Source organism: Pseudoliparis swirei, chromosome 20 (assembly GCF_029220125.1).
Source record: "Pseudoliparis swirei isolate HS2019 ecotype Mariana Trench chromosome 20, NWPU_hadal_v1, whole genome shotgun sequence".
Lineage (NCBI taxonomy): Eukaryota > Metazoa > Chordata > Actinopteri > Perciformes > Liparidae > Pseudoliparis > Pseudoliparis swirei.
The window spans coordinates 11,572,703-11,589,310 of NC_079407.1; the positions used below are offsets into that span (position 1 = coordinate 11,572,703).

General features: G+C 42.8%; 1 protein-coding gene across 2 annotated transcripts; it reads left to right on the forward strand.

The window, feature by feature from the left end:
* The first annotated feature begins 2,174 nt into the window (after nt 1–2,174).
* LOC130211367 (uncharacterized) lies at nt 2,175–14,809 on the forward strand. 2 transcript variants are annotated; one of them, XM_056442116.1, is made up of 4 exons: nt 2,175–3,275; nt 4,534–4,921; nt 8,773–8,984; nt 12,462–14,809. In XM_056442116.1, the coding sequence occupies exons 2-4, from the start codon at nt 4,546–4,548 to the stop codon at nt 12,555–12,557; spliced, it is 684 nt and encodes a 227-aa protein (XP_056298091.1). In that variant the 5' UTR covers nt 2,175–3,275; nt 4,534–4,545; the 3' UTR covers nt 12,558–14,809. The 2 variants fall into 2 exon arrangements, with proteins under 2 accessions (XP_056298091.1, XP_056298092.1); XM_056442117.1 differs by having other exon boundaries at nt 8,776–8,984.
* The last annotated feature ends 1,799 nt before the right edge of the window (nt 14,810–16,608 follow it).

Consider the following 16,608-nt stretch of genomic DNA (forward strand, 5'->3'; position numbering starts at 1 on the left):
TTATCTTTGATCGGGACTTGTCCTTTAACTCCCACGTAAAGCAAATCTCAAGTTCTGCATTCTTTCATCTACGTAATATTTCAAAAATCAGGCACATCTTGTCTCAAAAAGATGCAGAAAAATTGGTTCACGCGTTCGTTACTTCGAGACTGGATTACTGCAACTCCTTATTATCAGGCTGCTCTAATAAGTCTCTTAGGTCCCTCCAGTTGATCCAGAATGCTGCAGCTCGTGTTCTCACTAAAACTAAGAAAAGAGATCACATCACTCCTGCACTAGCTGCTCTGCACTGGCTACCCATAAAATCAAGAATCACTTTAAAAATTCTTCTCTTAACCTACAAAGCCTTGATTGGTGATGCACCATCATATCTTAACCCTTGTGTTGCCTTCGGGTCATTTTGACCCGATTCAATATTTAACCCTCCTGTCGCCTTTGGGTCAATTTGACCCGATTCAATGTTTAATGTCGGTGTTCTTTCGGGAGTCAACAAACAAACATAAAGTACCTCACACTTAAACTTGGAAAACAATATTAATTCTAATAATTTTCTGGAGATTTTAATAGCTGGGGTCATATTGACCTCAAGGGTAAAATATGTTAGTAAATATAAAGGTAACAGGAGGGTTAAACATTGAATCGGGTCATATTGACCCGAAGGCGACAGGAGGGTGAAACATTGAATCGGGTCAAATTGACCCGAAGGCAACACAAGGGTTAAGGAGCTTGTAGTACCATATTGCCCCACTAGAGAGCTACGCTCACTAAATGCGGGACTACTTGTAGTTCCTAGAGTCTTAAAAAGTAGAATGGGAGCCAGAGCCTTTAGTTATCAAGCTCCTCTTCTATGGAACCAGCTTCCACCTTCAGTCCGGGAGGCAGACACAGTCACCTCGTTTAAGAGTCGACTTAAGACTTTCCTCTTTGACAGAGCTTATAGTTAGGGCTGAATCAGGTTCACCTGGTCCAGCCCCTTGATATGCTGCTATAGGCTTATAGCTGCCGGGGGACATTTAGGATGCACTGAGTACCTATCTCCTCTTTTTTTCTCTCCTTAAGGATGAATTTTCATCTCTCAATCACACGTTACTAACTCTGCTTTCTCCCCGGAGTCCTTTTGACTTCACGTCTCATGGGGTCATCGGACCCTATGAGACGACATAGATCCTATCTGCCTGATGGATCGTCGAGGTCTGGGTCGTGGAATTCCTGCTCCTGACTACGCCACTGTCCTGTTGAGACTCCGCCCACTGTTGAGACTCCGCCCACTCCTCCTCCCCACCACCATCTGCCTGATGGATCGTGGAGGTCTCCATCGTGGAATATGCCTACTATGAACTATTCATACACTCTGTCACATTCATTGAATGTATTTAAACTCTAAATCTGTCCTTCTGTACACATTACATCTATTGTATCTGTCCATCCTGGAGAGGGATCCTCCTCTGTTGCTCTCCTGAAGGTTTCTTCCCTTTTTTTTCCCCCTGAAGGGTTATTTGGGAGTTTTTCCTGGTCCGATGCGAGGTTTTGGGGCAGGGATGTCTATGTGTACAGATTGTAAAGCACTCCGAGACAAATTTGTAATTTGTGAAATTGGGCTATACAAATAAACTGAATTGAATTGAATTGAATTGACATCGTGGCAGGACATCAGAGGTTTATCTTTCTTTGCATGAACAGCATGCAACACTATATCACAACTGTCAGAAGTGATTATGGGTAGTAATGGTTTTAACACTTGCAATGCTTGCGTTATAATAAACAGTAATAACTCACATTAAAAGGCTGACTCAGCTCCCCTCCAACCAGGATCAAATTGTGTTACTTTACAGCTGTTGATGTGTCGAACTGTGAAGGTAATTAGGGGAAGCGAGCTGGGGGAGTAAGGTGTGTGTGTGTGTGGGCAGAGGTGGGTGTTGATGATTCCTGTGTGGAATACAGGATGTGAGGGAATACAGGATGTGAAGAGCATTAACTGCAGTGCTAAATCATTTATTGACAATAACTTTTGCTGGACAGAGTTGACCAACAGAGACAGACATGGAAATAGACATGCAACTAGAATATAGCTAATATAAGAAACACCAGTGTTGTAGTCTATAATGCTGCAGGCAGTCTCCAGTTGTTACAAATAAAAACAGAGAGAGAGAGAGAGAGAGAGAGAGAGAGAGAGAGAGAGAGCAGCATCCTTTTAAGGTGCATGTCAGCACTTGTTAAGAAGGAGGAGGATGAGGAGGAAGACATCTCAACCAGACGACTCTGATTTCACCATCAAAATAAAAGCACATTAACTTGAGCTGAAAAGACACAAATCACCTTATGCACATACAGTAAGACCACATATGTAGTTTCTGATTGTTATGTCTGGTTTTGGACTTTCCATGAGGCGCACATTTTTGTTTCGTTTTTATATTGCAGATCTTCACAAACAAGTACATATGGTTTTCAGTAAAACTGACAATGTGCACACTTTTACATGTCTGGCATTCATGATTCACAGTTTATATTCATATTCCCCACTGATTAGCACAATATTCTATGGTGTGTTGACTGTCTCAACAAATTGATGAACTCAAGTATTAGTAAGAGAGAATGGTCACAATAAAAAGCAAGTCGGGCAAAAATTTAGAAACATAAATTCATTTGGGAAACTATATGTACAATATATCTGTTTTTTAATTGACAGTCTGTGCGAAATGTAACCAAGCAACTGTTAAGTCGACTAAGCAATGTGCAAAAGTTCATAGCATGATAAATAAAATCAAGCATAAATAATGTATTCTTTAGGGGTCTTTACTTTTTTAGCTAATCTTTAACACAAAAATATTTAAACAGGAACAAACATAGAAAGAAACAATAATTACCCCACTGGGTTCTATGAACGTCACTTGAGTTTTATTCTGAAAATGCACACCGGACGTGAGCGCTTCTTCTTCTTCTTGTTCTTTTTCGGCTGTGTTTACAAATACTCTTGAAGCAGGAGAAAATCCTTCAGACCGAGCAGCGACAAGCACCGAGAACGAGGAGCTCCGTTATTCGGTACATCTCGTCGCTATTTTTGTTTTTGATGGGTTAATATAACAGAAATATAAACCAACATATTCATAAACCGGGAAACTCGACATGGAATGACACGTTTTCACGGGAGTGGACTTTTAACATGGTCTTGTGATCCTTCACCGGTTGTTTTGGCACATTTGTATCCCTTCTGATGTCCACCGTTGACGGCCGGTTCCTGACCTGCAGACAGCCTCACCACGGAGCGTCAGACAGAAGTAAGACACAGCTGTCCATTAACATGAGCTGATTGTACTGCTGCAGAAGTTGGTCGAGAATTTGACAGCTTAAAGTTGCATCATCTGTCCGACTCTCGACCTCAGCTTCGACTCGAACACTTTTCTTTTCTTCTCGTTCGTGTGGTTCATCTAATCTTTCGGACAGACTAGTCCAGACTTGTTTGATTACAGAAAGGTAACAACGTTTGCGGGGAAAACGTGAGAGAGATCATGCTCGGCGATACAGAACTGGGATATATGCTTAACATCCCGTTATAGGGTTCGCGGGCGGAGGATTGTACAACATAAAATAACTCGTTTACTACATTAAACATGAATTAATTACACATTTGACAGATTTGACTTTAAGCTTCAATTCAGGGCTGTTTTTTTGTCTAATGGTTATTGTTCTATCTATTCTACTTTTCTAATTTTTATTCGGACATTATTTCGAAATTTTCACACAAAATAAACATTTTCTATTTTTTTCCTTCTAATTTATACACCGTTATCTGCTCTTAACAATTATATTTGTTGCCTTCATATCATTAAATACTGCGGATAAAAGGGGCAGAGAGAGACCGGCGTGGCTCGCCTCTCGCTGTTTGTGTGCGCGTGTGCGCTTCCTCGTGCTCGGGCTGCACGGATCTGTTTACAAACAAGTCTCGTGCTCTCCCGAACGGGAGGAGCCGCAGCTGCCCTCTAGCGGCCGGTAGAAAGAAATATAGGTCGGTGGGTCAGACCTGATGGGGAGAAAGATAAACAATGGTGCTACAATTAGAACTGGGGATTTATCTTCATGGATATATATTTATTGGACGTATTTTTTTTTAACTGTCGAGTAAATCAAGTAAATATACTTTAATTTTTAATTAATTATTTATTTATTATGAATGTAGTATGATCACTTTCAATGTTTGTGAATATACCTTTTCAAAAATAGTTCTTACGTTTTTTTATTGATCAATTTTGGTTTGTACACATTTTTCAACCATTTAATCAGTGGCCAATTGTTCTAAATTATTTTCTTTTAGTTTTTATTTCATTACATTTTCTTGATTAGAATTTCAGATTGGTATATGTTTTTAAAACTTGTTTTGAGGCACCATAACACACTGTCTAACACTTACCTATGCGTGTGAAATTTGTTTCTGAAATTTGACACAAGAAGGATTCCTGCAGTTTGGTGTTCAAAAGCAGCAAAGTGCATGTAATGTCATTTATTTACCTAAGTGGCATGTCTGTGTGTGTGTTTTAGTCTACTACTGAGATGGCACGCGCAGAGACCATTGAGAGCGTTGGGGAAACTGGAGGAAGAGGAGGAAACGAGCCTCTACCCCATCACCACACATGCCGCATGGAGCTGCCCCGCCCCTTCTACAGCTGTCCCGGCCTGCTCACCACTACCGCCTTTAGCTCTGGGACCGCTACCGTACACAGCCGTCACCAGCACCACCTTCACCTGCAACCTCTGCAGGCTCTGTACCCGCTGCCTTACCCCCAGCAGGAGGACCAGGACGAGACCCGGAACCACCAGCGGTCACCTGCTTTCTCGCCATCGCCTCCACGTTCACCACTCTGCAATCGGAGGGAAGGGAGGGGCAGCGGCATGGCAGCACCCATTGCCTTCACAGGAGAGCAGCCAGGTAAGATAACAGTAATGACCTATAATTCAATAACAATCCTGACTGTGGGTTAGTGGTAGAGCAGTGTTGTCCTCCAATCAGAGGAGGAATGGCAGTTTGCTCCGCTAGTCCATGTCGATGTGTATCGGGAAAAGACACTTAGACACTCGAGCTAATCGCTCCCTATATTGCTATCAATGGTTAGTTAGAGTCCTGATGGGCCAGTGGCTCCTTGCTTGGTGGCCCCTGGCATCAGTGTATGAATGGGTGTGAATGGGTGAATGATGACATGTAGTGTGAAAGAGCTTTGAGTGGTCAGAAGACTAGAAAGGCTCTATACGAGGACAGTCCGTTCAACACGAGTTTGAGTCATGATAAAATAAAAAAGGTCTGAGGCGGATGAAAAGTAATGTGACGTGAGTTGTCACGTGGTGTCATTAAAACTGACTTAAGAACATCAGTAATCTTTTAGCCTGAGCCAGCGGTGATTTAAGTCTCAGCGCTGCAGATGATCAGCAGCAGAGAAAACCGTTTCAGACAAGAAACGTGACTCGGCCCTCAAGCCACAGTTTGCCTTTCAGACTGCCACACTTAAATACACACCAAAGTTGCCACCCTTAAATACACACCAAAGTTGTCAGTTAGCGGGAGAGTATTGGTTGTGTGTGTGTACGGTGCGGCCCCCCGGGGGCCGAGGCCTCCATGACAGGAGATTGTCGGTGCTGCTGCCTTAGAAGACTGCTCAAACTGGTTTTGTTCACCAGACGATGCTCAATGTCTGACTGACTTGAGGTCACAAGGTGTGGGGAGGTGTGTGTGTGTGTGTGTGTGTGTGTTGGGGGGGGGGGTCGTGTTTTCTATCAATTTAATCAAAAAATATTACATTAGGGATTAATGGACAGGGAAACGTGCACTTTGAAAGAGAGGTATTAAAGCAGCTAGCGCTCTTTAGTGTTGTTTAGGTATTTTTAGGTACTTTTTTGTCAGTGTTTGAGTGTTGGCCAAAAGAGTGAGACACCTCTCTCTATTATCACGTGATGACTCGCTGTTGAGTCAATCTGAACTTCGGTGAGTTCCCAGAGGGGTTTTAGAGGCCCTTAGAAAGGGAAATTCAGGTGGTGCCACAGGAAAGACCGGTTTACGAGGCAGGTTGACATGTTGTGACAGATTTGTAACAATGTAAACAGATGGGTTGCCCCCACCTCTCCTCCCTTCTCAGCTGCAGGTCAGCTGTGCATCTCGGGCATGTTCAGACTTGTCCTCTGCAGCACAGAGAAGAATCTGCTGCATTTCCTGCTGCTCTGCTAGGCAGCACAAAGTCAAGTCAGTCAGTCAGTTCTACTTAAATGTGACCGTTCAGTCAGGACGCTCACTTTGAAGCCATTTATTTCATTATGTTTGTCGGATTTAGAGTTTAACCAGGCTTATCAGTCAGTCTACTAATCACGCAGTCAGCCGGCTTGTTATCTCGTCAGTGAGGACATTGTTCAGTTAGCTACTCGGCAACCTAGTTAAATCAATTGGTCAAACACTAATTAATCAGTCAGATGACAGCCAATTAGTGGAATTAGCCAGCTCGTTATTTTATTAGTCAGTTATCGGGAGATGAATATTGATATTCTATATTATATAGCAGCTTTCACGACATAAAATGCAGCTCAAAGTGCTTTACAAGAGATACAAATCATGAATGCAGGTATTTACAAAAAAGGACCGTCTCCCCCCAAAAAATTTAATAAATACAATAACTTTAAGATATAAAGAACATCACACAAATATGAGAAACATAAAATTAATATCAAATAACAGTGGTGTTAGACAAAGGTGGGGATTGATTAAACAAAAATGATTTGAAAAAATATTTGCCTTTTTGTTTGAGAAAGGAGTTTTTTCTGCTAAATTGAGCGAGCCGGGGGCTGAACGGTTTGGAGCCTACTGAGATAAGCAATCAGAGTGCTGTGAAGCTGCTAAACCGCGCAGGGCGTTTTGAGATCAATCCTTTACTTTACCCGTTTTTGTTAAAATTCCTGCAGCGAGAAAATACGTGAGGCTCGACTTTTTTTCCACCTTTCAAATTTAAATACGGAATTAAATGTTGATCTTGTTTAATTAAATGTTGATATTCAGAATCGCTCCTGACAGATGATCTGTAAACCTGCAACTTAGTTGGTTTGCTTCTCTGTTAGTGAGATGGTTGCTTGTGTTGTCTGTTCGTTGGTTAATTTAGCAAATATCTGTTTAGTTAATGAGTCGGTAACTTAGTCAATTTGTCAGTTAAGTAACAACATAAGTTAAGTTCGTTATCCAGCTCATCGTTAAGTCTGTTTTGATTTTTAATGCCACCCCCACCCAGCAACCAGGTCCCCCTCCAGCCTTCCCCTCATTTAACTGGTCAGAGGATCTCTCTGTCAGTCTGTTAGCCAATCACACAGACAGGTTTGACCCTTCCAGCCCCGCCCCCTTTCCTACCTACACCCTATTGTAGCTCAGCGCCTCTGATCTTCCAGCCAATCGCATAGAGAGATGTCTCCGCCAGCGCTGGCTCGGAGTTACCTTGGCAACAAGCCAGGGTTTCCCATTTGTTTTGGGTTTTTTCTTCTACCTCTCCCTCTCTTTCTCTCCATCTCTCTACATCTCTGTCTCCATCTCTCTACATCTCTGTCTAGTCACCTGCATCCTTAAAGGATCAGCCGTAATCCTCCTAGCAAAGAAGATGCTGTGGTTGCCAGGGGTGCCTGTTTCTGTGGCAACTCGGGTTGTGGCGGCGCCGCGTGATGAGACGGGGGTCGCTTCACAGGAACGCTGTGGGCAAAGTCAACAAACAAGTGTCGGACAGGTTATCTAACTATTGGTTTTCTCAGACACAGTGCCAAAGACAATGAATGCAATGCGATAGCATAACACATACGAACCAAACAAGGAGTATTTAGGATCACGTCGTCATCAGTGAGTGGGAAAAAAAGTTATCCAAATTCTATCTCATTAAATTACATTTGTGAAGTACTTTGCGTAAAAAGAAATGATCAAATTCAGAAAGAGAACGTGTCGTGTTCGTGCTTTGGTTTAGTTCAATAATTCATGTGATTGTGAGTGTGACACTCTTCTACATAGAATAACAAATGATAAGTGTTTAACTGGTTAAAGAAGAAAATGTAAGCAAGAAAAATAACAAAATAAGCAAGTATGTTTACATAAATGGAAAAGGATCAAGTTCATCCTTTTTACAGAAAATGTTTTCAAACACAGCAGCGCTCAGAAAATCCTAATACCTCGAGTAGTGCGTCACATTGAAGTGGCCAAACGGACGGTACCTGTATCTGTCTGCCTTTACCAAAACAAACTCAGAACAAGTCTGTAAACACAAACACACTGCACTTCACTATACCAGACTTATTAAGCAGACTAAGAGATTACTCTCTTAGGTTCCATTAAGAGGAAAATAAGTCACCAGATCAGGCTCCTTAAGAAATATGTGTGCCCAGATAACTAAACAATCAACCACAGTGACTGTTTGCAAGGTTTTCTTTGATGTCAAAAGTCAGGAACATTTAAGAATGAATTCTGCATCAAATAGGATAAACTTATTTTTCTCTTTGTGCAATCAAAAACATGCGATTGCACGCAATATTTCCCCCGTATGACTACGACATCATCCCGACGCAGATGATTTCTGCTGAAGTCTGTGCGGGATATTTTGCATGCTTATTGGACATACAGCTGTTGAGAATCAACTAAACATAACCAGGCTCAGCGTACCCGATAAAGTGCTTCTGTGTCCTCATCGCAGTCCGAGCACGAGGGGAAATGTAAAACGAGTGAGTCGTGAAGTTTGCTTCTTGTTTTTCTGAATGAATTTGGTCCTCTCGTTACAGCAGATTCGCACAGAGACGAGCGTCGGGACGTTTACAGCCGACAGGGGCCCCTGCCTGACCTGCTGCCCCAGAACGAGCTCTCATCTCGGGCTTCCCCGCGCCAGAGAGCCCCCCCCGGAGGAGAGGCGGTGCAAGAGGTGGAGGTCAGGGTGGTGGCGAGCCAGCTGAGGGCCATTGGGGATGAGTTTAACGCGAGAGTCTTCCACAGAGCGGTAAGAGGGCGATGTGTAATTTATAGTCTGTATAGTTAGTATTTAATGGTGAATTCATATGAGACCCGTAAAAAGTATTTTATGGTTTAATAAAAAAAGACAATTGCATTTTTCCCGCTTTTCTATGAGGCTTTAAATCCAGTTCATTTATAACAATAACAATATAAGCACTTACTTAACGCTTTTACAATTTAAATGTGTTTCCCTTTATAAAGGTGTGTTTTGTGTGTCAGTCAGATAAATACTGGCACAGTGAGAGTGAGAGAGAGAGAGTCGCTGTCAGCTGTGAGGCCAGTTCTTCTTCTCCAGAAATAATAAATGAGAAACTTTATCACACACACAGTCATCTTTCCTTTCTTCACTCCCTCATCTTTCCTCCCATCTCCCTTTCTTCTCCTCTCTTTTTTATTATTATTTTGGTTGGTGTCCTCATCGCTCTTGCTCCACCCTCCACATGGATTTAATGACTTAGTTCTCACGGTAGATTACAACAAACAAAAGACTCGACACGCTCAAGCAATACTCGACAGTATGCTTCTCCACTGCTGTCCATCTCGTTCCTCCTATTGTTATGTCTTTATCTCACCCCTCCCTGCCTATGTACTCCCAATCGCGTGAGGAGTTGCCAACAACTCACCACCTCCTCCACCACACGCACACATACACACACACCTCCCCACTGATCTCTCTCTCTCCTTCGCCATCCCGCCTCATGGACACAAACAAAGATGACGTCATTGAGTATTGACTCACCCTTCATGAGGACAGAACAGCGCCTGTTGCAGACACGTTTAGCAGGTTTCTGAGACCGCTGCGCTCATTGAACTCTGTGTGAGTGTGAGAAACAGAAAGATAGATACTGTATTCCCCCGAGGGGAATTTGGGGAAATTGTGTGTGTGTGTTGTTTACAACCCAGGCCGAAAGCACTGCCAGGCACTTCTTTCTGAAACTTGCAGTCTAAAACAAAAGGAGCGAGAGAAGGCGGGATGGCGATTGTTGGGGGAGGGTTGAGCACAGGCACGTGAGAGGTTCAGAGGAGCATCTTTTGACACAGACACACAGACACTTGTTTATCCTCTTGCTCAAGTTGTTGAGTGTTAAGTCCCCACCGTGCAGACATGCAGCCTCTCTCTCTCTCTCTCCTGCTCTATCACCCCTCTCCCCAAACATGACATCATGTTTCCTTATGGCTTTACGAGAAATCCTATAACAGTTGTTTTGATTTGCCTCTCTCCACCCAGATTGTCATTATTTTTAAACATTTATCGGGTGGCAATGATCATCCGAAGCACTTTGAGAATCATCATAGTAAAACTCTTTAAAACAATCACCAAAACCACACGGTGTATCACAGCCACCGGCCGTCTTGCCAACGGTCTTGAACACACCGTGTGTGACGAATGCCTGTCAGAAAAAGCAGCCAAAATGAAGCTTAATATTGTGATATTTCATCAAACATATTTTATTGGACAAGCTGCATTTAAAAATGTTGGAAATCACATTTTTATGATTTATTGAACTGTAAAACCGCAAAAACAATCAAGGCCACAAAGGGTAAAATGGGACCGAAGCAAAGAAACGCCCTGACACTGCTGAGAGGTCAGAGGTTAAACCCTTTGTAGACATCGAGGATCCCTCGTGGTAAATATATTTTAAATGGCCTGTCTTAGCTGCTGCTTCACATTAGCTGACAGGGACAAAAGGAGACGGCATTGACTTGCATGAAAAGTAAGAAAAAAGGTCCGATATCGAATAATCCCGCATGATTTTAATAAACCTCAGGCAGCAATAGTGGTTTTCAGGTTGTTCTTCTGTAAGTACGTCCCGTTCTCTTGGAAAGAGTTTCCTCAAATTTGGCACGAACGCTCACCTGGACTCAAGGATGGACTGGTCAAAGGTCACTGACCGTGTTTACATGCATTCGAATAACTGGCTTAGTCGGACTGAAATCGAATTATCCGTTTCACGTAAACACCTTTGTTCGACTATGTGCGGTCCGACTACGATCCGATTAACACCCCTGGATAACTCGATCCGATCCGGTTGATAATTCGACTATCGCGGCAGTTTGCATGTTCTCCTCGTGCCTGCGTGGGTTTCTTCCGGGTACTCCGGTTTCCCCCACCATCATAAAAATATGCACCGCAGCCTCACCCTGGTTCGTATGGATGTGAATGAATGTTGGTGGTGGTCGGAGGGGCCGTAGGCGCAGATTGGCTGCCACGCTTCCGTCAGTCTGCCCCAGGGCAGCTGTGGCTACTGATGTAGCTTACCACCACCGGTATGACTGTGTGTGTGACTACTGGACTCTGAACTGTAAAGCGACTTCGAGTGTCTTGAGAAGCGCTATATAAAATCAATGATTATTATTATTATTATTATTATGTAACGGTGAATTGGATTAGGAACTGGACTTTGCATCTTTGCGCATGCTTGAGATCCCGCCGCCCTCCTCCCTCACTATTAACATCATGCAAGAATAGTAGAGGGATGTAGCTTCGCCTTGCTCTCTGTTCGCCATCTTTCTCGAAATGTTGTTGTTGTTGTTGTTGGTTGTTGTTGGTAGTGGTGAAGAGGTCAAGCGGAAATGGCTGTATCACCACGAGTTGTAATGAAAACAGCGCCACCTATCGTATCGGATATGACATGCTTTCGGCCAATGATTCGAATTACTCACTGCCATGTACAGGACTGTCTCAGAAAATTAGAATATTGTGATGAAGTTCTTTATTTTCTGTAATGCAATTAAAAAAACAAAAATGTCATGCATTCTGGATTCATTACAAATCAACTGAAATATTGCAAGTCTTTTATTCTGATTTATTGCTGATTATGGCTTACAGCTTAAGAAAACTCAAATATCCTATCTCTAAATATTAGAATATCATGAAAAAGTATACTAGTAGGGTATTAAACAAATCACTTGAATTGTCTAATTAACTCGAAACACCTGCAAGGGTTTCCTGAGCCTTGACAAACACTCAGCTGTTATAAATCTTTTTTTTTACTTGGTCTGAGGAAATATTAAAATTTTATGAGATAGGATTTTAGAGTTTTCTTAAGCTGTAAGCCATAATCAGCAATATTAAAAGAATAAAAGGCTTGCAATATTTCAGTTGATTTGTAATGAATCCAGAATGCATGACATTTTTGTTTTTTTAATTGCATTACAGAAAATAAAGAACTTTATCACAATATTCTAATTTTCTGAGACAGTCCTGTATATTGGGATAATAGCAGATCCCCCAAAAGATAGCATAGTCCGACTAAAGCAAGATTCGAATTATACAATCATGTAAATGCACTGAGTGTGACCTCTCACAAATTCCGATTTGTTTAGGCCATAAGAATTCAAACACAAATATATTCTAGGATGAAACAATGAGGTGAAGACATTTTGGACAGACATGGATGTAAAATGCAACTGGCGGTGACTCTAGTTTGGACTGACTTCTCTTTCTGTTTCCCTCCCACAGCACGTCGCCCCCCACTGGCAGGAGTGGAGGGACGCCTGCCGAGGACTCCTCAACTTCATCACCCAGACTCTCAGCACTCTCTACAGGCTCACGTAGAGAGAGAGAGACGCCTCGTCCGCTCAATCACCCGACTTCACACATCCGGGGACCGTCGGACTGCAGCTACTGCTGATCGGACTGGTGGCTGTTAGCCCGGAGGAAAATTAACATTCGTGCGTGGACAAAGAATTTGGAGGAAGCAGCCCGAGGTGTCGGCTGAATCAGGGCGCCACCTGTGGAGACTCGACACCCCCCCCCCCCCCCCTGCCTGTCTGTCAGTCTGCTGGTCCGGACTGCAGCCGACGGACAGATACCTTCCTACCTGTATTTTTTTTTTAACCCACTGACTTTCGCTGTCTTTGGCTCGGCTCTTGTGTGTGTGTGTGTGTGCGTGTGTGTGCATGCATGCCAGACATGGGTCAAACATATAAGTTGTGTTTACTGAGATTTCAGTGGAAAATGAGAGGATCCAGACACTTCAAACTCTATACCGTTTTAAAGTGACGTGTTTTTTGAAGTCTCAATAATCTTTTGGGATCTTTTTCATTCGGCAATAATATGTCACCATTTTTTTTGGGCCGATGTTTTTTAAAAAATATTTTCATTTTAACGATCGATTTCTCTCCAATTCTTCCTTTTTGATTATGTAAAAAAACAAACATGATTTGACCTTCGTCTGACGTGCGACTTGTCGTTTCTCTTTCTTACACACTGTGAAACTGGATGCAGTTTGTTGCATCGTAGGGAGAAAAAAAGCAAGAAGGGTACTGTATCCCTCAGGGGGAAGTCTGCTTCATACGATGACGTGCCTTCTTCCACTCAGCACACTGCTGAGATGCTAATCTCCGAAAGTAGGACAGCCACACACATTTAATGACACACGCACACACAGCAGACACACACGCAGACGCTCTTCAAATGCTTTGTTTGCAGGTGTCATTTGCATTACATTCAAATGCTCCGGCATCAGCATGGCTTTGAGGGCGTTTGAGGACAGACGCGAGGAGCAATTCTCCCGCCGCACATTTGGGCCGTTCCTCCGCTCACCGTGTCGCCCGCCCGCTCCCACAGGGTTTTAATAATTACCTGATCGGTTGTAAATACTCTTTTGGAAGAGGGATCTGAACTAATACGGACCAAGTACTTATTGTGTGTTCCCGGTGTTCGGGAGATTTCTTGTCGTCTTCTTCTTCTGAGCGGCCATCGGCAACAGTTTGAATTTAAATCCAGTGGATTTGACATGATATTCCATGAGTTAAATGAAAAAAATAATCTGGATCTTTTGATTGTTAAAAAAGTATTTGATGTTTTTGTAAAATGACCCTCCCCGCCTTCGGTTTTCACTGTAGTTTGGGAGACAATGTTGAATTACTCCTCTTAAGAGCATAATTTATTTTGGACTGTAGCCTATCTGTAGCTTTTTTTTCTTCATTTTTGTATGTATTATTTATTTACTTTCTTACATTCCTGATCAAAACTCTGAAAAAAGTTGTACTTGAGTTGTAACTGGTAAAACATTGACTAAGATGGGAGCTAAAGCGCTGCGCTACACACAGAGATGCGGATAGCAGATGGAACAAAATATCCACTTTTAAAGTCCCGATAATTTAAAACAGTACGTTGTTTTAAAGGAAAGCGATGCATTGGCTTTCCATGCGTGGATCAGATGAGACGAGAAAGTACCATAATCCTCCCCGTTTATACTCTTGAAACCACAAAGAAGAGTAATACTGACTGAACTACGACATTATTAAATGTGAATTTAAATCCCAAACTGTGCTACACCTGCTAAGTCTATACGTTTATGTACTGTAATGTACTCTGGCCCAGAGCGCCCATTTAGTGGAATAGTTAATTTGTTTATATCGGGGGGAAATGTTTGACTGAAAGCCTTTGATGTTAAAACCCCTCAGAAGCAGGGATGTGATTGGCTGTCGCGGTTTGACATTGCCACTCCCACTTGTCCTGAGCTACATTGTTGTGTAGTTTGAAGCACCGGCCCCCTTGTTTTGACCATTTCTGAGAGCCGTGATGTATAAAGTCCTCTGTGCAGATGCTCGGGCTGACATGACGGCGCCATCTGCAGCAGACGCTTGTTCGCCGCCTCTGTTCTCGTGTTTTGAGATCGGTTCGCTAGCTGTGCTTTCGGACATGTTCGCTGTCGTCGCCCCAACAAACAACGGTCCGCGTCAGTCACCATGCAGTGTGTAGTTGCTGTTTTTCAACTTTTTTCTATTGTAAACTTTCTCCATGAATTTTGTACTTTCTTTCCCCTCTTTTTTTATACAATAAAGATAAGGACAACTATATTTACTGGTTTGGTGTCTTATGTCTAACATTAATAGATGGAGCACCCCATGTCTCAAGGTTGAGTCCTGCAGTTGGAAACTAACCCCTTTGCTGTATGTTGTCCCCCCCCCCCCCCTCTCTTTCATTATTTCATACATCAATTACTTTATATATGTTAATTTAAAATCTTTTAATCTATATATTTGTCTTTAGATATTATTCGGGACTGCACATTTGGAAATCCTGAATATAACATACAATTGGGGTTTAAATGTATGTGTGTTTCCTACAAGTCAACTTCTCCAGCGGATTCAGACACTGTTTGTTTCTCTGAAGTGAGATGCAAAACACACCTGCAATTACCACGTATCGCCATAGCGATGGCCAAAGAGAACTAAGCGGACATCTTCAAAATTGTATGTGAAAGTATAAAATATACTTATTCCATGGACCTATAAAGTGCATTTCTAGTGTTCTGACCTCTCAAAGGACTTTAACACTAGATGACATCATTCACACCCATCCATACCCTGGTGGGAGGGGCTACGGTTCCACCAGCACATCAGTAGTAACTCACATCACACACATACAGACACGGACGCATGGGCTAGCGGAGCTGGGGATCGAACCGCCGAGCCTCTGATTGACGACCCTGCTCCCCACTGAGCCACAGTCGCCCACAGAGACATTTGCCTACAAAAATTGTCATCCGTCAAAAGTAAAAGCAGGATTGGCCCATTTCAGAATTATTAATCACAAATAAGAAACTGTTTATTGCCACGTACGTTACACACATTTAGGTAATTTGTCTCAGTGAATATATACATATTATATATCAGGGACGTGCGGTCAGGGGAGGCAGGTATTTGTCCACCGATCTTTATGTATGACTAATTTCGAACATTTTATAGTCAAAATCGCTGAATTTGCCTATTTCCTGTTCAGATACAGGATGCAACGAGAGTTGAGGCGACGAGTCGAGCCTCACCTCTGATTGCGCAATCCATCTCAAGCTGGGTTGATGCATGCAATTGGCCCGTGCGGGTTGCCGTATCTCTGCATGTCGCCAATATAATGTTTGCAGATATGTTTATTTGCCCTGATAATCCACAAGGTCTTTAACCATTACAGTTTAATGTTTGTAAGTGACATATTTAGTTTTGCTGATGGGAAATAAAGCCGCAGTGAAAAGGCGCAGGGTGAGGCAGGTAATACTCTGCCTCACTGAAGGGGGCGCTAGTGAGCCAACGGGTACTTGTTGCTGCTTCTTCTACGCTGAGGCGCCAGGCGAGTCAAGTCCGTTTGTTTTTCTATTTTGCTACGCCAGACTGCCAACATGGAAGAGGATTATATATCTAAACTTAAAAATGTCTCAAAACTGGACTTTCAGTCAAAAGTGGACGTGATTAACACAGGTAGACCAACGCCGGAGCTAAAAGGTTTGCTTCAAACTTTTGTTTACCTTTACGTATCTGTAATATGTACCGTGCGCGTGTGTGCGCGTTTGTGTTGTGTGAAGAATGCTGATGAGGCGAGGCATGAAATAACCAGTAGCCAATTGAATAAGCCCCTTTTGGGTTTATATATTTGTAAATCTGACACTAAAGGAGTCAGTGCCTCACCAACCATGAACCTCACCGCACGTCACTGATATACATAAATATGAATATATAAATGAAGACATATATAGTTTATAGTTTATTGGTTTGGCAGATGTTTACAGATGTTGGTGGCTTGTCTGGGGGTTGGGCCAGCAGCCCTCTGGCCATGTGTGACCGTGGATGGACGGACAGCGGCGTGGTCTTCGTCACATCTGGAG